This window comes from Microtus pennsylvanicus, chromosome 2 (genome assembly GCF_037038515.1).
Source record: "Microtus pennsylvanicus isolate mMicPen1 chromosome 2, mMicPen1.hap1, whole genome shotgun sequence".
NCBI classification, from domain to species: Eukaryota; Metazoa; Chordata; class Mammalia; order Rodentia; family Cricetidae; genus Microtus; species Microtus pennsylvanicus.
In genome coordinates this window covers 7,997,489-8,019,987 of record NC_134580.1, presented here as the reverse complement: position 1 = coordinate 8,019,987, position 22,499 = coordinate 7,997,489, and the positions used below count along the sequence as shown (strand labels likewise).

Below are 22,499 nucleotides of genomic sequence, written 5' to 3'. Positions count from 1 at the left end.
ACTCATCTCAATTGCCTACGTGGATACCGTGACCATCCAACTGTGATTCAGATTCTTGTGCCAAGACCTACCATCAACCCCACTCTCCCCTCCCTCCCAGTTTGAGGTGCTAATTAGGGTGCTTAGTCACTCAATCTCCCAATATTTTCTAAGTTTTGATGTAATAAAAAATTCACACCTTTATTGTCAATTGTTTTATTTATACCTACAAAAGAAAACAATATGGTATCAAAAGGACAATTTACAAACTAAGAATAGTAGTAACATAGCTATTAGCATCCTGTGCCTCAACATCACACCTACAATTCAAGTCTCAATGACAGGAATGTGTTCAGAGACCAGCAAATGCATTAGCAGAGCACTGATCCCAGGCAAAAGCCACCAACCTTTTAGATGAGAAGTCTGCACAATGAATTGTTCAGGAGGGGTAGGGAGAAGCAGCCCACAGCTTAATACTGAAGCCCTTTCCTTAAGTGAGTTAACCACACAAAGGCAATTACCCCACCTCAGAGGGCGTGCCTAGGCCTGTTCTGAGAGAACTCAAAGGACAGACAAGAAGACAGAAGTCATTTGGACTAAATAGGAAAACTGCTAGTTTTCTGCCATACCCAGGCCAAAAGAGCTCATGAAGTAGTAATTCAGCTGTTAATTTATCTGGATTATGCTTCTGGTGGAAAGGGGAGGTAAGCAACCTAGCTACTGCTTCATCTCCAAAGGCATTAACAGAAAGGGTGTTTTTAAGAGCGGCAGTAGCACAGGATAGCCCATGGTATGATGCTTAATAGGTAAATCTGAAGAAGTATCTGTAACAGGCTGGTCAGTGTCCATGATTAGACACTTCCTTTTGGCAGGGTGAGAGACAGACAGAACATACACTTTGGTTTCAAGCACAGAGCAGGGTTGCCACACATCTGTGCCCACCACTCCCCCAGCTCCATATTCTGTAAAATAGTAAGGAAAACAAAAGGATGCCAAGCGTTCACATACATATACCCAACATATGCTGACAACCTACCTGTTGTGTCGCACACTGAATCCTACTTTCAGAGCCCTCAAAACCATCCCCTTTCTCTTCCTGAAGGAAACCTCAAGTGTATGGTTACGACTTTTACAAAGCAGCAAGCATTCTGAGGGCACAGCCACGAAATGAAGTGGAGCCTCCTCCTGTACTGTGAATGAGCAGCACAGGTAACAGCAAAACAAAAGACCCCGCCATGTGATGATCTCTCACAGGTGCTGGGGCCATCTACTGTCCCATCCTGTTAGGGGACATAAGAGCAAAATTCTTTTCAGGTGCATCTGTTGCTCTTGGAAGTTTCAGGAAGAAAACAGTTAACAAAGGGATGAGACAAACCCACCTTCCCACTGCAGAGTAAGGGGGACATGGGCTCTAGTCCTCCAGAGTGCTTCCTAAGCACTACCTACCTGTGAAAAGCTGAGTGCAAAAGGATGCCGAGGACGAGTGCCTCCAGCTGCTATGAAACACCACAGAACAGGCCGTGGGGTCCTGCTCAGGAGAGCCGGGTCAAGAGGGCAGAGCAGCCCACGAGCCACCTTAACTCTAAAAATACTGAATTTAAGAGGACGATCTGCCCATTTGGATGTCATCATTTATAAAGGCATTTTGTACACCATAGACTCAGCTGCTTAGGAAGCATCTGCTACTCACTGATGCATGCTTACTGCTCATAACTATTTGGCTAAAGAAATCAACTTTTCAGATGGTCCCTAGTTATATGGGGAGCAAAACCAGGCAGTCTCTACCCAAATGCCAGTCTACCCAGTAAACAATGCTTTGTAGTTTTTTTAAACTTAAAAAGGTTGCTTGAACTCAGAAAAACACTAACCTGGTTAATATTTAGTAACTGCAGGAGAGAGGGGCAAACCAATTAGGAATTTTTTAGCTCTCAAATCCATGCTAATATGCCATCAGCCAAAATGACTGACAAGTCTTAAAATCCAGCACGCCGAGTAATCTAACTTCAGTTAACTTAAAACCCACCATGGACAACACACATGAAATCCCTCTTGGCTTCCCCCAGTAAGGAGAACAGCCTGAAGCACAGATGCTGCCATCTTCTGCAGAACACTCCATCCTTCCCTACCCTCCCTCCCAACAATAAGCAGGCTCCAACAAAAGCGCCTAATACCTTTAAGATGAAAAATAGCTCAATATCCTCAACATGCATTAAATCGGGGGAAGAAAATGTTTTCTAGTCAGTTATATATATTTCCGTACAAAATCTGTTATTACAGACTGGATCTTTTGGGTGGGCAGAAGAAACCTGGCAGTGAATTTTAACTAATCTGCATTTAAAAAAAAAGATAAACCACAATGGTTGGGAAAAGAAAAAATAAAAATGGCTATAAGGTAAAAGAATAGACAGTGTTCCTTTAGATGTAATCTGCACAAGTCACTCCCACCAAGCAGCTTCATTTACGAGAAGGAGGAGGGGGAGGAGGGGGGGGAGGGTACTGGTAAGCAGTCTGCCCCATATAGCCTATCATATTGGTAGCTCCTGGAGGCTGTGCAAACTGCTGTGACATCAGTGGCTGTGGCTGCTGCCCAGATCGGCCTATACCACTAAACTGCTGACTAGAGCTCTGGGAGCTCCTCCCAGTTGAGGTGGTGCTACTAGCCCCGTATGTGCCAGCAGCATACTCCTGGGCTGTGTAGCCACTGGTACCATAAGCAGCTGCCCCATAGGTGCCTTGGGCATAGGTGTATTGGCCTGCTTGTGCCCCAAAGGCAGAATTTGGGCTTCCATAGCCACTGCCATTAGCATAACTGGCTCTATCGGTTTCACTGCGATCCCGGTAGCTTGTAGAATCTCTCCGGCCACCATCCTTGACCCCTCGAAGCCTCCGGTCACACTCATCCTGATACATCAGATTGGGATTGTTGGCTGAAGAAGTAGTCCGGTATCGAGAGCGACCTCCTGATGGGAAGATAAAGGTATCTTTAAAGCCAGTATGAGATCCAACACAAACTAAACATAAAAGGGAACAGAAATATTCAACACATCTTCAGTGTCAGCAATGCCAGTCTTTAAGCTAATACTTAACTTGGTGCCTTTTAGACTCTTCTTGAGGGCAACAAAAACAATCTATTTTTCCCCCCATCAGTTTCCTGAGAGAGGGTTTCTGTTTAGCCCTGGCTGTCCTGAAACTTGTTCTATAGAAAAGGCTGGCCTCAAACTTAGAGACATGCCTGCTTTTGTCTCCTGAGTGCTGAGATTAAAGACGTATACTACCACCCTGAAGCCAAAAAACAATAAACAACTTTCGCACACCAGGCTAGGGAGCCAGGAGTCGGAGCTGAGTGCATCTCACAACTGTAGATCAGTTGTGTGTTAGCTAATACTATGCTATGAAATGACGTAAAATTACCAAATTCTCCACATGCAAAACTGAAAACTCTAGTATAACTAAAAAGCAGTTTAAAGGTATCAAAACCACCAGGCTTTAGCTTTGTGTATCTATTAAGAGAAAGGGTCTAACCAAGCAGTAGTGGCACACTCCTTTCATCTGAGCACTCAGGAGGCAGAGGCAGGCAGATCACTGAGTTCAAGGCTAGTCTACAGGGTGAGTTTCAGGACAGCCAGGATCTGTTTCACAGAGAAACCCTGTCTCAAAAAAACAAAAACAAAGAGAGACAGGGTCTAGATACAAACCTCAAACTGTACCTAGAAGTCGCACCTGGCCTTAGATCCAGAGGTCAAAGCAAACACCATACCATCAGTGTGTGTGTGTTTGGGGGTGGGGGGAATCTCTGTGAGTTCGACGCCAGAGAAACCCCGTCTTAAACACCCGCCCCCACAAAAAAGAAATCTACAGGAATGCATGAGTTTAGTTTTGACCATGCACGTGACCCAAAATTTAAGAAAGTGGGTCTTAGATTCTCACATACAAGGCTACAATAGTAACAATAGCAGTACAATGATGAAACTTGCTTTTTGACTTACAATGACGCCATGAAAACCACTAAGCATTCTCTGACTTCTAAGCAAGAGCCTTCCTTCACAGATCAAAATGAAAAATTAAAAAACAGCAAAAAACAATTAGCATCAAGGAGTCCCATACAGTACCTGGAAAATTCCAGGACTTACCCTTACCCCCTCCGCCGCCACCACCTCTGTGGTCCACCAGTTGCATCAATTTTGGATTGATGGCCTGATTAGCCTCTTCCAACACTTTGATCAGCTCTCTAGCCTGCTTTAGGTTCCCCGGGGTAAAGAAAGTATAGGCAGTGCCCTTGTTGGTGCTCCGGGCCGTTCGGCCAATACGGTGAACATAGTCCTCTGAGCTGTTTGGATAGTCATAGTTGATCACAAACTTCACATCTTCCACATCTTCCAGGTCAATGATGAGCCATTGCGTTAAGTTGATGTGGAAAGAGAAGGTAAAGTACAAGGCCAAGAGGTGGAACGCACGAATGCAGATGACAGCAAGAGGAGAAAAGATGAAGTTAGTAACCACTCTGAGCAGGTACAAAAAAGACTCATCCCAACAGAGTAAAAGAGAACCAGTGATTCTCAGGACACAAATGGGCACTGCGTCTTGATTATAATCCCACGGGAATCCCATTTAACCCCCCAAACTCCTGCCTCTTCTGTGACAGTATGCTGACAGGAGATACACTACAACCAGAGTTCAGACTGACACATTCCAGTGCCACCGCTTTCAGAACTGGGATGTAGAGATCAATAACCACCATTAAAGTGCAGGGCCAAATCACTTCTACTCTGTTGGGAGAAGCCTGGCACAGTCTACCAACAGCACAACAACTTACCTTCCGACCAGTCACAGAGCAACATGGAAAGGCACTTCATCTACCCACTACATTCTCAGACTACAGTTAGGGCTTTCTTGCTCTCATATTTAAAAAGCAAACCAGAGCCACAGTACACACCTATTTTGCTTTGCTTGAACATCCACATTATCTTTCCCTTTCAATCACAAGAACACATTACACTAAAATTTCACTGCACTTCCAAGCCCAGCTTCTCAAGTGAGGGTTTTTTCCACTCAAAATTACAAACTGGATACTTGTATCATTAAGCAGATTGTCTACGTGACCTGGAGATTCAATAGCCAAAGAACGTGGGGAAAACCATGACACTTTGAGACACACATTAATATTCTGCACATGGCTAGGAATTGGGCTGGGTAACCCCTAAAACTTATAGTTATGTAAATGTTAGTGTAATGCTTTCAGCTAAATGTTTTTTATCCTACCCAACAAACAAATTTAATAACAGAATCCTAATTTTTGTGGAAAAAAATCTGCATTTTACAAAGAATATTCCGAAAATATCCTAGATAAAACACAGATTTCTGTGATAGAAATAATTAAAAAACATTCTCTGTTTGTTACCAGACCGATGCACACTCCCTCCTCCTTTGGGAAACCGCTGCAGCCGATCCCGTCTCTTTGTCTTTTATATTTGGCGGCCTCCTTTCGAAAACTCCGCCTTCTGACACGGGACCACTGGAGCGCGGGGAGCATGCATCAAGGGTCCATGGCAGTGAGAAGTCCCCACACACGCTCGCTCTGTGAACTGGCTTAGATGCTTCTCTGTAGCCCCATTTGGTTGCCAAGCGCCGGAGAACCTGGGTTCAGGTAAAAATTTCAGGTCCTCCAACACCTCCCCAAGGTAATTGGGGTGATTGTAGAAAAATTAAAAAAAAGTTACATCCAAAGGGTCAGACTGCATCTATTGCCCAGACTGGATCAATTTCAGGGGAAGGGGAGATGATTAAAAAACAAAAATTCAGCTGTTGTTAGGGGTGTGTGGAGTAGGGGCATTATGTCTGTTTCTTATTACAATAAAGGCTCCTCAGTCTTTACTGACCCCTAAAGTCCTGAATCACACCAGAAAGACGAGAAGGCACTTATCACAGGGGGCAGCTTGAGTCTCCGGCTTGGGTCGTTGATGCCACAAAGAAAAAATATAGGGCAAGGATGGAAGATTGGGGTGGGGGTGGGGTAACTCCATAAGCACATCTTCAGAGCTTGAATAATGGCCCTTAGTCACTCCCACTGGTGACCATGGGCAACAGAGCACGCTGAATTACTGCACTGGATGCACAGGAGTGTGCTTTCCAAGCAGCAAGAACTGGGGCTCCAGATGCTAACAGCTGGGAGCACTTCTGGAGGGGCTTGATAAAGGGTGGACACGGTGCAAGTTCTTCATACTAGAAAGGTGTCCTGTGTGCACACAGCTGCCTGAGGCCACCAAAGAGCAAGCACAGAATCTGGTTTTCTCCAGTCCAGGCTGCCCTGAGGTTACTGGCGCACTGCCACAATGTTATCTTGCTGTCTAGAGAAGATGCTGTAGCAGGGTAAGAAATGGAAAGTTACATGGTTTGGCCAGTGGCCTGGGAGAGCCTATGCCATGGCCTAAAACTCCAATGACTAATTGGGAGGATCTAAGACTAGCCAGCAGGCTCATCTAGAGCGGCTTCGGGCCAATGTAGATTTGCCTCAGTCATGTACTGAGTGATCTGCAGCTGATATCAAAGCTTCTGCTAAAAAAACAAAACAAAATCAATTCAATACTTTTAGTTCAACAGTCTGTAAACAAAAAAGAAAAAGAAAAAAGAAAAAAAAGCGAAATAAAAAATATCCCAGTGGAAAGGGAACAGTGGTCGCCTGAAGATGACTACTATGAACTATGGGAAGCCAAGAACTTACCTGAAGGGATCATTTAAGAGACCATCGCTCCACAGAAGTGAAAAAAGGCCTGGTGACTCAGCTGAAAATAGCACCCCTGTCTATGAGGTAGAAGCCTTCACTTTCCAGGATCTTGTAGGACCTTGGTCAGAATTCTGCCATTGTGGTGGGTTTTCTCCCTCCTTTTTATTTTTACAAGGCAGCAAACAAAGGGGCCCAAAACAAGCACTGATGTTGAGTAACAAGAAACAGACTCAGGCACCTTCCCTCTCCCCTCACTTGAATGAGGGAGGGTGGGATGAAGAGTCTAAGTTATTCTAATGGCAGCCAATTGATTTTGTTAAAATATGCAAAGGGACACAGAACAAAGATTTTTAATTGTCTAGGCAAGATGCACAAAGAAGCTACCAGCACATAGCAAGCCTGTTTTAAAAACCACCATTACTGAAAGCTTTCATGGAAATTGCTTTCAGGCTTCTGCCTCCTCTCCCAACAGGCCCAAGTTCTAACGGCACAGACCCAGACATGACCTGAGGGAAGACACAGCTTCCCGCCATGGCTGCAGGTCACTACCTCTGAAGGAGTTCAAGGGATAAAAAAGCCCCACTACTGCCGCATCAATACTTATCATTGTTATGTTAAATTGCACAGGGAAACTTGGTACTTCTCACCTTCCTCAACAGAAGTTAAACATACCAATAATGGATTCCTCATGATAGAAATGACCCCCATCTCTCTAAAACAAGATCTCGCTATATATAAACAAGGATGGCCTCCAACTATTGATTCTTCTGCCCAAGCCTCCCAAGTGCTGGAATTTACAGGCATATACTACCATGCCCAGCTACAGCAATCTCTTTTTGTGGAGACACAGTCTCATAATGTGGCCCCAGGTGGTCTAAAGCTTACTAGGCACACTAGGCTGACTTCAAAATAAAAAACCACTTGCCTCTGTCTCACAAATACTAGGATCAAAGGCATGTATTACTACACCCAGTTGAAATAATCTTTATAAATGTTAACATTTTGGTTCAGAATTGTTCAGGTCAAAACAACAGGCCATCTGTACGTATCTTAAATTTGTGAGTTGAAACTAAAGAACACCTTTAAACTAAATTCTTAAAGTGGACAACACATCGATGGCCAAATGGAGGGTAAGAAGGGAGAATTGCCCACCATTTTACTGAAATAATACCAGGCAATGCAGACATTTAAAAAAGAATGTCGTTATAAAGTAATGAAACTTTTTAGTAAATGTTCATGGAAGTAGCCTCTATGCTTGTATCTAAAATAGACAAACTAGCATGAGGCAAAAACTAAAGAAACCAGTTTTTGTTAGCCAGGTTTCATTAGCCTCCTCCTATCCAGCCAGAAAACTGAACAAGAACAAAAAGAAATTAAGCTGTAAGATGAATTATCTCCTCTCCCCGTAACTTAATAGTCATGCCTAGGCCTTGCTGCAGACCAAAGCCTGTTTGTTAGGAGCCGGACGAGACTTTGAAAATAAAAGAGGGGTGGGTGGGATGACCGCAGAAAACCCAAAATAATAAAATAAATTAAACCCACAAAGGTCAAAAAAAATTTATAAGAGGGGGATCACACTTATACTCTTTTGACTAAACTTATATACATACAACTCTAAATTTGACATGACAAAAAAAATTTTCAAAACAAAAGATACACAAATCACCGACAGAGACCTATCTATACAAACCTAGCCCACGGGAGGCTACATCTGTGGCAATGAGTATAGGAGCCTTTCCAGATCGGAACTCTGAAAAAAAAAAAGAAAAACAGGTACCAAGTTAGGGAACTGAGGCTATAAAGAACATCCATAAAAAACAAAGAAAAATCATTCTCCCCACCCACCTAATATACATGCCATTGATAATGTTCGTTTTGTAAACCTTCTTAACAGTTTATACCATACCCACTTTAAGAAAAATAAAAGTATTTTATTAAAAACTGTGTGTCTATGAATGTAGGTACTCAGATGCCAGAGGCATAGAATCTCTGTGTGGCTGGAAGTACAGGTGTTTGTGAAGCACTCAACACAAGTCCTCCGAAGAGCAGCATGTGGGTCTTTTTTATTTTACTTAAAGACAAGGTTTCTCTTGTCTAACAGCTCTAGCTGGCCTGAAACCCTGGAACTCACTTTATTGACCAGGTTGGCCTCAAACTCACTGAGATCTACCTGCCTCTGCCTCCCAAGTGCTAGGGTTAAAGGCGTGCATCACCATGCCTGGGTCATCTCTCTAGCCCTTTCATTTGGAAAAAAAAATTGTTTTTATTATTATAAGCTTTAAAGAACTCTGGAGAGGTACTGAAAATGCCCAGGGTTCAATTAGCTAAAATAGGGCTAGTGGGCTTTGATCTACAAATAGAATCTAGTATAGGGAACGCAGCCAGGCCATGTCTTCAAAACTATCTATGACCATCTGTTTTTGTGTGGAAATCATTCAAACCATTATTTGATGTACAAAGTCAAAATAATCTTTTACCCGGTTCTTTCTAAATAGGGCAGGGGGCATAACATTTGTCAAAAAAACTTTACTGTGCTAGTAGGCAGAGGCAGGTGGATTTCTATGAGCTCAAAGCAAGACTGAACGAACGACACAGGGAGATCCTATCTCAAAAGAAAATACTTAGTCTTATTCTTACCATTAAGTACCCAATCTCTTTCTGGTTGACTCTTGTCTCCATGGATACACATAGCTGGCCAACTATCAGAAGAATATTATACATTAGAAATCTTTACCCAAGTATTAGTACATAATGTTGATCAAGTTGTTTAAGCTACATAATAGAAGACGATGCTTATTTATACATTTACACAATTACACATTATGCTAAAATACACATGTGTAAAGGCCCTAGCATAGCAGTGGTTCTCAACCTTCTTAACAATACAACTCTTTAATACAGTCCCTGTGGTGACCCCAACCATACAATCATTTTGTTGCCAATTCACTAACTGCAATTTTGCTATTGTTAGGAATCATAATGTAAATATCTGGCATGCATGGTATCAGATATATGACCAGGATGAAAGGGTCGTCTGCCCACCCTCCCTCCACAGATAGCGTAACCTAGAGGTCGAAAACTGTTGGTATAATGCTCTCTAGGTGCTGTACTCACCCATCTCTGCGCATCCTTCGAGTGAGGTCATCACAGCGTCTCTTTGTCTCCACAAATATTATAGTCTTATTTTCCTTTTCCGCCATGATCTCCTCCATCAGTTGGATCAATCTGAAAACAAGACCAACAATGCAGTCTCATACAGTATCATCCACACAGATGCTATTAACTCCCAAAGCTTAGAGTGTGGTGGAACATGCCTACAGTCCCAGTATCACTCAGGAAGCTGAAGCAGGATGGAGAATCTAAGGGTCAACCTTAATTACATAACAGGAATCTTCTCTTCCAAAAAGAAAAAAATCCTCCAGACCTAACTTTTTTGGGTTTTGTTTTTCAATACAACAGGGTTTCTCAGTGTTGCCCTGGCTGTCCTGGAACTCACTCTGTAGACCAGGCTGCCCTCAAACTTCAGTAGTGGCATACACCTGTAATCCGGGAGAGAAAGGCAGGCAGATTTTTGTTGAGTTCAAGGCCAGCATGGTTTACAGAAGGAGTTCTAGGACCAGCTCCAAAGCTACACAAACTAGAAAAACAATCTCCAAAAACAAAACACAAACCTTAAGTCGGCCTGCCTGCCTGCGAAGCACTGGTATAACCGTCTTAAAAAACAAAACACAAAAAAGCAATCTTAAAGCAATTGGCCTGCCTCTGCAGCACTGGTATAAAGGTGTGCTAACACGCTTGGCTTGTTCACGGGTACTTAGACGCATACATCTATAACTATTCAGGGTCTGAAGAGATTAAAAGTCTTGCTGCTCTTACAGAGGGGACTGACACTAGCTTTGGGCATCCACTATGGTGTCTGGCAAACATCTATAATTCCACCCCTAGGGATCTGAGGACAGTGCATGAAAACAACAAAAACTAATCCACTGTGGTTATAGTATTCGCCCAGCAAGCATGATGCCCTGGGTTCAATCCTCAGCAACACCTAAACAGTGTGGTGGCATATGCCTGAACTCACAGTACATAGGAGGCAAAAGCTCTAAGTAATCTTGTTTACACCTCAAGGTCCAGGCCTAAGAAGGATACACGAGATCTTGTTTCACATACACGAAATAGAAGTGAATTCCAACTAATTCACTCACACTAGATTCAAGCAGGTCTGATGCATTTGATATTATTCCTATCTCAAAAAATAAGAAATGGAGGCAATGAGACGGAATCCTAACCGGGCAGTGGTGGTGGCACATGCCTTTAATCCCCAGCACTCGGGAGGCAGAGGCAGGCGGATCTCTCTGAGTTCGAGGCCAGCCTGGTCTACAAGAGCTAGTTCCAGGATAGGCTCCAAAGCCACAGAGAAACCCTGTCTCAAAAAACAAAACGAAACAAAACAATACAGCAATCTTTCCAACCTCAAAAAAATCCTGGCCTTTTCAGCTATGGTACAGTACAGCAGTAATTCTAGCATTCTGAAGGATCATGAGTTTAAATGCAATGTTAGGACATCAAGAGCAGCTCTGTCTTAAAAATCAACCAATCCCAATATTCTATCAAAACAAGAAAACAAAGTCCCCTTTCATACTTGTGATCTTTTTCACTTTCCATACAGACATCCACAATCTGCAGGATGTTGTGGTTGGCACTCAACTCCAGATTGCCCACGTTGATCTGGGTGTAATCACGCAGGAAGTCCTCTGCAAGCTGCCTTACTTCCTTTGGCCAGGTTGCACTCCACATCAGTGTCTGCCGGTCAGGCTGTCAGGAAATGAAGGTTTTCCTTTATATTAAAGAACTATATAACAGTTGAACAGGTATAAATATAATGAAGTATCAGCTTTACGAACCCTGATTTGGTCAACAATTTTACGGATCTGGGGCTCAAAGCCCATATCAAGCATTCGGTCAGCCTCATCCAACACAAGGTAAGTACAGCGGCGAAGATTTGTTTTTCCTGATTCCAGAAAATCTATTAGGCGCCCAGGGGTGGCTATGCAAATCTCAACACCTGCAAAGCAACAAAACAATAAACTTTTTATAAACGGTCTAAACCTCAGTACACAGAAACCATGACACAACAGTTCTGATGGCTGCATTTGATGTTCAGCAGTTGCTAAACATACACAGTATCTGAAGGGCATGATATAATGCGAACTTCAAAGAGCAGGTTAAGACTCTAGCTTCCCCCCCCCCGCTACCGAATTTTCTAACAAGAAACTTGTCCAATTTCATTTACAGAAATTGGCAAGGAAGGATTTTTTTTTTACCTCTTTCCAAGTCTCGAATCTGAGGACCTTTAGGAGCCCCTCCATAAATGCATGTGCTCTTCAACCTAGAACACTTTCCATAATCATCAGCCACCTGCTGCACCTGCTGAGCAAGTTCTCTGGTAGGAGCCAGCACTAGACACTGAAATAAGTAAGGGGAGGGAAGAAGCAAATAAACTTGAGACAGCCAACCCAAGTTTAACAAAAACACCCAAACAACCCTAAGAACCAAAGGGTAGTCTAATTTTCCCCTCATTGTCCAATTTAGCACATCAATTTATTTGAGTAGTGGGGCACACTGGCTTATGAGCAAATATAACTTACAATATAGAAATGGAAATATAGCAGCATCTTTCCCACTTGGCTTACTCTGATGCATTATCATTACATAAAGTATAAAGACAAAAACAAAAGAGCGTCTTCTACAGACTCTCTGGCCTTTAACTATGTAGCTGAAGATGACCTTGAAGTTCCTTCTGATCCTCACTTTTCTACTACCCAGGCTAGGTTGCACCATCACACCCAGATTTGTACTACCAACTTTTAACCTTACAAGATGAAAGATGATGTGTCAGGCAGATCTCTGTGAGTGAGATTGAGATCAGACTGGTATTCACAACAAGTTCAGGGACAGCCAGGGCCATTACAGAGAAACCCTCTCTAGCTAGGGTGGGGACATCCATCAAACAAAAACTTAAATATCAGTAGGAAATACAGATTAAAGTTGAGCTTAGAAAATGGCTCAGGGGTTAAAAACAGTGGCTGTGGCTCTCCCAGAGGACCCTAGTTCAATTCCCTGCACTCACATGGCAGCTCATAAATGTCAGTAACTCTAGTTCAGAAGGATTTGACACCCTCACTCACACAGACATACATGGAGGCAAAGCACCAATGGACATAAAAGTTAAAAAAAAAAATACTTGGCTGGGCGGTGGTACACGCCTTTAACCCCAGTACCTGGGAGGCAGAGGCAGGCAGATCTCTGTTAAGTTCGAGACCATCCTGGTCTACAGATCAAGTTCCAGGACAGGCTCCAAAGCTACAGAGAAACCCTACTTTAAAAAACAAAAACAAAACAAAACAACAAAAAAAACCTACTTAAAAAAATAGGGGCGAAGACAATGATGACTGGAGAAGAAAGATATGCTTGCATGGTGGTGTACACCTTTAATGCCAGCAAAGGAGGCAGAGGAAGGATGATCTCTGAGTTCAAAGCCAGCCTAGCCTATGTTAAAAATAAAAAGCTGATCAGAGATCCACGTGGTGTGGTGGGAAGAACTGACCCTAACTTCTACAGAATCCACTCCCTAAAGAAAAATAACCAAAACTAACAAAAATGAGTAATTCAAAATTGTGTTTGAGGGCTGCTGATATAGCCCAATGGTTGAATATCTACCTAGCACACATTAAGCCCTAAGTCCAACCCCCAATACAAAAAAGAAAAAAGAAAAAAAAAAAAGAAAGAAAAAGACTTGTACTTAAATGTGCTACAAAGACTGGTTCAGGGCTGGAGATGGCTCAGCAGTTAAGAGCATTGCTTGCTGAAGAGCAAAGACACACAAGACAGAATAATGTATACATAATAAATAAATAAAACAAGCACAGGAAGGAAATACATTTTTAAAAAAAGGGAAAAAAAAGACTGGTTCAAAGACTAGGTTCAGGGAGATAGAGCTCAGTGGTATTTATTTGCCTAACACACACAAGGGCACAAGTTAGATATATATAGAACCCCAAACAGAAAAGAGAAAGAATGCCTCAAATTCAGTCATTTAATTCCAAATGATAGGGCAGGGCAGGGCAGGGGCGAAGAGACAATTCAGTGGTCAATAAATAGCACTGGCCCTTTTCCAGGACTTGGGTACAATCCTAACAATCACATTGCAGATAGCAACTGTAACTCCAGGTCCAGGGGATTAAATACCCTCTTCTGATCTCCACGGCCACACCCACACACAGCGTGAGCAGACTTAATAGGCCAATGTAAAGCAGAGCATTCCCAGGTGGTTCTCAAGAAGGCAGAACAAAGAACTTGAGAGCATACCAATGTGAATTTTTAATTCTTAAAAATTATAAACTGGGCTGGACAGTGGTGGTACATGCCTTTAATGCCAGCACTTGGGAGGCAGAAGACAGGTGGATCTTAGCGAATTCAAGGCCAGCCTGGTCTACAAAGTCAGTTCCAGGACAGCTAGAACTGTTACACAGAGAAACCCTGTCTCAAAAACACAACACAACAAAACAAAAAAACAAGAAAATTTACAAACTGTAATACACTTACAATTGGGCCATCTCCTCTTTCCAAGTATGGCTGGTGGTTTATATGAACAATTGCAGGCAGCAAATACTGAGGAAGAATGAGAATCAACAATGTCATACAAACTCAAGACATTATCTTAATGGTTCCAATTTAAATCAGTAATTAACAATGCCCTAACAGAAAGGAAGAAAAATACAACACATCACCACACTCAAGTACAATGCAAACCTCCATTTGAAATATTGCACATAGTAGTATTTTATGTTTTGGCTCTGGTTTCCTGGAACTCACTGCATAGACCAAACTGGCCTCCAACTCAGAGGCCAATCTGCTGGCTTCTGCCTCTCTAGTGCCGGGGATTAAAGGTTATATCCCACCACCCTGGCTTGCACATAGTATTTTAACTGAGAAAATGTGAGCTGGGCATGGTGGCGCATGATTTTAATCCCAGCATTTGGGAGGTGGTAGAGGCAGGCAGTTTTTTGGCTGGAGGCCACCCTGGTTCCAGAACAGCAGTGACTACAAAGAGAAACCTTGTCTCAGGGTGTGTGTGTTTGGGGGGCGGGGGGGGGGGGGGGGACACGACATGGACATGACACCTGAGAAAAATCTAAGAGAACTAGGATAACAAAATTAAGTTACTACAATGTCAAAGATGTGGTACCTACCGCCAATGTTTTCCCAGAGCCGGTCTGTGCAATGCCAACCATATCCCGGCCACTAAGAGCCAAAGGAAATCCTTGGCATTGAATGGGAGTTGGTTCTGTAAAATGCTGATCCATCAGCACATCCATTACATACTCTGAAAAAAAAATGAACGCATTACTACTTTTACTAGTAAAGCTAAGGGCACACATGAGATCTAGAGTAGCAGTTACTGAAGATAAAACTTACTTAGACTTATCAAGAACTTTAAACCCAATTTCTTGCCAGTTCACTACCACCTTTGTGAATTACTATCCTAACAAACCTAATAGCACAGGCCCATGCGTCATTTACAAAGTTCATACTGTATCCTAGAAGCAATATTCTGCTGTCTTATAAAACGAAGGGGCAAAATATCGGTGCAAGTTTTGACACTAAAAAGAAAGAAGAAGCCGGGGGTGGTGGTGCACTCCTTTGATCCCAGCACTTGGGAGGCAAGTGGATCTCTGTTGAGTAGGAAGCTAGCCTGGTCTACAAAACAAGTTCCAGGACACACTGAGTTGTGACACAGATACCCTATCTTAAAAAAAAAAAAAAAAAAAAAAAAACATCACAAAACACCAAAGCTGAGGAGATGGCTCAGCTGTTAAAGAGTACTTTCTGTTCTTACAGAAGACCCAAGTTTGGTTCCCAACACCCATTTCAGAACTGTGTGTAATTCCAACTTCAGGAAATCTGATGCTGTCTTCAGACCTCTCAGGAACCTCACCCTACACAAATAATCTTAAAAAAAAAAAGTATTAATAACTATTAACATAGTAGTTATTAATACAAGTAGCCTTCATGCTTTTAAAAAATTGAAAACTGCCGGGCGGTGGTGGCGCACACCTTTAATCCCAGCACTTGGGAGGCAGAGGCAGGCGGATCTCTGTGAGTTCGAGACCAGCCTGGTCTACAAGAGCTAATTCCAGGACAGGCTCCAAAGCTACAGAGAAACCCTGTCTCGAAAAAACCAAAAAAAATAAAAAAATAAAAAAATAAAAAATTGAAAACTCACATTATAGTGGCACCTACCTTTAATCCCAGCACTTGGGAGGCAGGGGCAAGAGATCTCTTGAGTTTCAGGCTAGCCTGATCTATACAGTGAGACTTTGTCATGAAAAATAAAAACCTAAGAAACTTTTCACTTTATTACTGTGTGCATGTGTGATGTGCTGGAGTGAGTGTGTGGTGGTCGGAGGAGAGCTCATGCAGTTGGTTTTCTCCTTCCACGTTTATCTGGGTTCCAAAGGCTGAACTTAGGTGGTCCAAACACTCTCACCACTGAACCATCTGACTGGCCAATAAGCTACCATCTTTTCTTTTTTGGTTTTCCAATACAGGGTTTCTCTGTGCAGCCTTGGCTGTCCTGGAACTTACTTTATTCTGTAGACCAGGTTAGTCTCAAACTCAAGAGTTCTGCTGCCAAGTGCTGAGATTAAAGGCATGAGCCCATCACTTCCTGTCTATTATCTTTTCTTTTAAAAAAGGCTTCTATTTGTCAACAAAATTTTGAGCCTTAAAAAAAAAAATTTTAAGCAACCTACCACTTAATGCAGGATTAAAGCACTTACGTGGGAAGTTCGCATGATGGAAGGCGAAGACAGGCTTGGGACAGACATCGCCTCCTCTCACTGTGATCTCTTTCTTTCGACGGAGTTCATCAACCTCATACTTTGGGGGGGGGGGAGACAGTAAAAGTACTTCTCAATTTAAAAGCTTTATTATCACACATGATAAACATTAATATTTTTACATGAATTCAAGTTTGTGATGCACATGGCTAACCTTATCTAAAAACAATTAGACCAGCCAGGGTTACTTAAACAGTCTACTACAAATAATTAACTTCTATTATACATAAAACTAGAACTAGGAAGAGATTATCTATAACTTGAGCCCAAAGCTCTTTCTGAACAAGCAAGTATTTTCTGGGAAGAATACCCTATCAGGTGGGTAAAAGAACACAAACATACAATGTTAATTTATCTTTAATTTATGAGAATATAGGTGAATAGTAGAGTTTAAGCTTTACATGATATGGTACCAGGTTTGAGCATGGTACTGCTAGAAGAAAACTAGCTCAATGGTTGAGAAACTGCCTTCATGGACAAAGCTCAGGGTTTGACCAAAGAGAGAATATCACAAACCAGGTTTGCCTGCCCATGCCTGTAACCCTAGCACCCATGAGCTGAAGTAGCAGGATAGAAAGTTAAAGGCTAGAAACCCTGTCTCGGAAATCCAAAAAAAAAAAAAAAGTTAAAGGCTAGCCTAGAACTACATAATGAGACCATGTCACACACAGAATAGGTTTTTTTGGCTTTAAGACAGGGGTTCTTTGTGTTAACAGTCCTGGCTGCCTAGACTGCTTTGTAGACCAGGCTGTTCTTGAACTAGAGATCCACCTGCCTCTGCCTTCCAGGTGCTGGGATTAAAGACATGCACCACCACTACCCAGTAATAAAATAGTTGTATCACATAAAAATTAAACAAAACACAATGGCAAGCCAGCCATGGCTAGGACTGTTATGGTCTGACCTAATACAAAATAAAGTACAACCACCTGGATGAATCTGTTTTCTTACCGGAGTCAATCTTGCTACTTCTGGATGCTCCACATAAAAATTCTTCTCAAATTTCGGGAGTTCACTCAAATCCCACTTCTTTTTCCGTAAACGCTCTCCAGGATTACCAAACTTCTTTGGGGGAAGGCCACTACCACCTCTTGCTCCAAACCTAAAGACACCAGAAAATGTTGATTCATTAGTAGCTGTTTCATGTGACAGAAGTATGTGAAGAGATGGCTCCTGGAAAGCCCTTTCCAAAGACGGTTCATCTGAGTTCATCTTAGAATCTCAGGGGTAAGAGCAGAGATTCTAGAACCAGACAAGGATTGAGCTCTATTTCCTTCTGAAACTTCCTATGTAATCTGGGGGCACACTTTACTTCTCTACATCTTAGTTCTCTATGCAGAGAACAGCACTACTACTAATTTTATCCATTTGGCAAAATCATTGGCTACCTCCCAACTACATACCCAGTGTATTTTTTTAAGTGGTACTGGAGATTCTGCATGGGATAAAACATAAACAGGTATCAAAGAAGATACTCTCTTAAACTGTAAGAGCAAGATTGTGGAGATGGAGAAAAAACACACATACTTGAAGCAAGTCCCTCAAAACTGTTGCAGCTTCTTGGTCAACTTCCCCGCTTGCTGAGACAAGCACTTCCCAGCTAATCTGCAAACTACAGGGACACCAGGAACTAGTACTCACCTTTAGTTTATTCAAAAGAAGCAGAATAAAGGGTTGTAATCCTTTCCTCGCTAGCCTTCATCTTTATATCGATATACTTTATTTTGTATCTCCTTTTTCTGCCCCAAATAATATTACACTTGTGAGGCTGAACCTCATTTACCCCAACTCACAGAAATCCTCCTGCCTCAGCCTCCTAAACACTGGGATTATCAGTGTGAGCTACCACACCATGCTCAAATAATACTGAGTTACAGAAGAAACAATATTGATGTAGGTTAAGGAATCTCATCTAATAAAATTCAAAGCCAGATACAATGCTGAAAGCGTGCAATCTTTAGCACTTGGAAAGGTGGTGGCAAGATCAAAGTTCAAGGCCAGTCTGGACTATGAGATTGCAGTATCAAAACAAACCCCCCTTCAAACAGATTTAAAATTAAGTCTTGTTCAAGAATACAGATGTGGCCACTTGCCAAACCTAAAATGTATGAAATTAGAAGCTAACTGTTCCTAGAACAAATATCACCTTTATTTGCCTTACTCTATGTAAAAGCACAGGACTTTGATACACAAACAGGGCATTTTAAAATCTCATTTCCTTCTCCCTTGTAAAACACTACAGAATCAGAAAATTCAACAGTAGCTACTTTGAGGAATTTCCGTTTCAAGACCAGCCAGTTTGGGGAGTGGTGGGACAAAACCTACAACCTAAAACCCTCTTCTGTTAGAAGAGGCGTGTTTGTCTACACTGAAACATCGCACATTCTAGGCCAACCTGACAGATTAAGATTTATGGTAAGAAATTTTACTGGGATTCATTGGATATGCACATTCAGTAGGCAGAACTGGGGTAATTTATTAATACTACTGCTGAACCAACACAACAGAAAAATATATACAGCCAGGAACACTGATCCACACTTTTAAAAGGCCCCAGGTTTTCAGCTCAATACCAGACCAAAGAGGCCTTCTGAGTTGGCCACTCCACCCCACTTGCAAATCAAACACAAGTCTGGAACACTCTACAAGAACTAGAAAGCCAAGCCAGGCGGTGGTGGCGACGCACGCCTTTAATCCCAGCACTTGGGAGGCAGAGGCAGGCAGATCTCTGTGAGTTCGGGACCAGCCTGGTCTACAAGAGCTAGTTCCAGGACAGGCTCCAAAACCAGAGAAACCCTGTCTCGAAAAAGCAAAAACAAAAAAACAAAAAAAACCTAGAAAGCCAGTTTTTTTTTTCAGTCTTGCAAAAATTACCCAACCCAGTTTTGAAGAAATTTTTAGCCTCTGTCAAACGACTTTAGCGTGGCTCCTAATATTCTCCCGGTGTTCCTGATGTGATGCAGCCCTGCTCGATTTCTGCTAGTTTCCAGACAGAGAGTTAGTTTCTCTGTGCAGCTCTGGCTGTCCGGGTACTCACTCTGTAGATCAGGCTGGCCTCGAACTCAGGGATTCACCTGCCTCTGCCTCCCAAATACTGGAATTAAAGGCACATGCCATAATGGCCCAACTAACATTGCTTGAATATTACAGTAATAATCTGGAAAGAAAGCTTCTAAAATTAAGATTCCTTTACAAGGCTTATTCTAACTGAATTTTCTTTCTTTCTACAACTAACCTTGAAAACCGTTCAAAGAGCTACCGTAGCCCAGGCTGGCTTCAGTCACCAAGCTCCTGCCTCAGCCTCTGGTGCTGGGGATCACCTGCATGTGCCACCTCAAGAACATCTCTTGGTTTCAATAGCTTTGTTATTTCTAAGGATTTTCCCCATTTGAGGGAGAATCTCACTATGTAGCTCTGGCTGTCCTGGAACTCACAATGTGGACCAGGCTGGCCCGGAACTCAAGAGATCTACCTGTTTCTATTGCTTGAGTGCTAAGATTAGAAGTGTGCATCACCATGACCAGGCAAGACTTTACTGTATCCAAATAAAAAAAAAATCACCTAAAGTTTATTTAGACGTGAACTGTTTCCGGTATCTAAGTATCACGAACAACGTTGGCATAAACTTTTTTTGAGTACTAACTCCAGGACAGGCACATCCAAGGATTTTTCTAGTAGCACAATACGAAGTTTCCTGCGGTAATTTATAAAAAACTTCCTAGCTTAGGCCTCAAAGTTAGTTCTGCAATATAACTGGATCTATAAAAGGCAATAAATAAAAATGTCACCTGACCTCCCGGCTCTCCCAACTTCGATCTTTTAAAAGCAGCCCAGCACTTCCCATTCCAATGTGTTTCCAATTAACCAAATATGACCGAATGGGAGTAAAATCTGGCTTAGAGTCATAAAAGACCTTTTCGACTCTAGTCCTTCTAAATGGGATGGCTGGAGACATAACGGAAAGGAAACCACCTCGAGGTCGCTTTTTCTAGACTTGAGCATGCGGGTTCTTCCTGGACAAACACTGCGGCTTGCAGGGACCAAATGATCGGCAAGGCCGGTCAAGCGGGGCGACAAGGCTGGCCTGCCGCCTCCGAGCCACGACGGCGGACCGCAGATGCGCTCGGCCGAGCCAGAGGCCCGAGCACGGCGGCCATTGTACGTCGCGGGCTACCCCGCCCCCCGCCCGCACCTTCCCCTTACCCTCCACGGTCCCGATCCCGGTCCCGGTCCCCAAAGCCGCCACCGCGCATGGTCCCAAACGGATAAAGATCTGGAAGCGGGGCACGAACGGCCGAGCTAGGGATGGCCTGTGGCTCCGGTCTAGTGACGACCGATGGCGGCGGCGCCTCCGCTGTTGGGGCGGCGGCAGGCGCGGCGCTCTCTCGCTCCGACGCGCTGTCTCCCGTCGCAGACGCCACCGTCGCCGCCTCTCTCGTCGGAGACGGGAGCAAAACACAGAGAATCGGGGGTTGTTAGTACAGCGGGGAGGTCTGGTCACGCTCAAACCGGGCGGTGCCACGGTTTAGGCGTCTCCCTTCCTTCCCAGCGACTGCACAAAATGGCGGCGGCCGCTGAGCCTGCTCCAACTTATCGCTACGCACGGCCGAGACGCTACGTAAACAGCGTCTGGAGGAGCCCGAGGGCTCGGCGCGGGGCTACAGACATTCTAGGAGGAGTTTTACGTCAGTGGCGGAGACGGGCACCCTTGGCGGCCCACCTAAATAAGGCACTGTACGCAACGGGCGTACCGTTCTCGCGCCGCCAGCTCCAGAACGTGGGCTGGGGGTGGGGCGATCCTCCGGCGACGTAACATTGTTTGCGTGGTTGGCCTGCCCTCTATTGCGAGGGTGCGTAGTCTTCGTAGCGAGTTCTGTTTCGAGAATAGACTTTTTCCCAGCATTCCGAGCTCAAACGGCACTCGAGGCTGGCCTTGTGCAGACACAATAGCTTCTCCCCACGTTGTTTTGGTCGGATTTCGGGGGTCTGTAGGTACTAGAACCTGGAGGGTCTTGAGGCCCTCTTGAACGGCCTTGGCCCCTTGCCCCGCCGCCCTGTGTTCGCCAAGCTGGCTACGCAGTCCAGCGCCATTTTCTTCCGTTGCTTTTCGCCGCGCTGGCGCCGCAGCCATGTTGGGTGCGTCGTGCAGCTCTTTAGGGGCGACATCCCCACTGAGCTAAAAGACACTTGTGTTTCCCACAGTTCCGAATAGACTGTTGTCATCGCTCCTGCTTGGGCACAGTCGACTCGCTCACCCAGAGGCCCCCCTCTGGGAGCCCTTCCTGAGGTGGCCGCTGATGGCCTTAGTCGCCATCAGACGGGTCGCCTCTCTGGGACCACGGCTGGGGAAACGGCAGACCCCGTTGGGGAAGGCAGGCCAGCTTAGGCCGCGGGCGCCGCCCAACTCATAGATTACTTTCTTTTGTTTATCATCCCTGCGTACTGCCAAGGCACACAAGCTCAGCCATACTTGCTTTGCAAAACTGTGAACCTGCTGCGTCCCTTGAGACCTCTAGTCTTATTTCTACCGATGCGGAGAACGGAGGCCTTCAGTCTGGAGGCTGTCTTGTCTCCTGTTGTGAATGTTGCCCACATTATTGAGAAACCAGGAAAATAAAAGGACTTTACTTGTCAGTTCAGCCATAGAGACAGACATGGAGAGCCAGGCATTGTGCTGGTTGTCCTGATGCTTAGGGAACTAACACATTCCTTTGCTCAGAGTTTGTTCTCTAGAGAGGGAGTCAGATGACAAATGTTTATGTTACAGCTGCTAACTTAGAAAAAGAAAATTGAGGAGGGCTGCGGGAGTGGAGGCCACAGAAAAGTGGAAAAAATGTTTGCTGAGCCCAACACCCTCAACAAAAAGACAGGACAGTAGGGAAGCTGGGAGTTGAGCACTC

The 22,499-nt window shown here is 43.8% G+C and overlaps 1 protein-coding gene across 2 annotated transcripts; it reads right to left on the bottom strand.

Annotated features, from left to right (window-relative positions):
- Window positions 1-179: 179 nt before the first annotated feature.
- On the bottom strand, window positions 180-21,378 carry Ddx17 (DEAD-box helicase 17). Of its 2 annotated transcripts, none has more exons than XM_075959885.1 (13): window positions 20,803-21,378; window positions 17,551-17,701; window positions 16,540-16,639; window positions 14,950-15,083; window positions 14,303-14,368; window positions 12,022-12,163; window positions 11,602-11,762; window positions 11,340-11,512; window positions 9,815-9,925; window positions 9,338-9,399; window positions 8,391-8,450; window positions 4,110-4,352; window positions 180-2,939 (listed from the first exon to the last, which is right to left on the bottom strand). In XM_075959885.1, the coding sequence occupies exons 1-13, from the start codon at window positions 20,850-20,852 to the stop codon at window positions 2,434-2,436; spliced, it is 1,959 nt and encodes a 652-aa protein (XP_075816000.1). In that variant the 5' UTR covers window positions 20,853-21,378; the 3' UTR covers window positions 180-2,433. The 2 variants fall into 2 exon arrangements, with proteins under 2 accessions (XP_075816000.1, XP_075816001.1); XM_075959886.1 differs by having other exon boundaries at window positions 4,116-4,352; window positions 20,803-21,181.
- Between the last annotated feature and the right edge of the window lie 1,121 nt (window positions 21,379-22,499).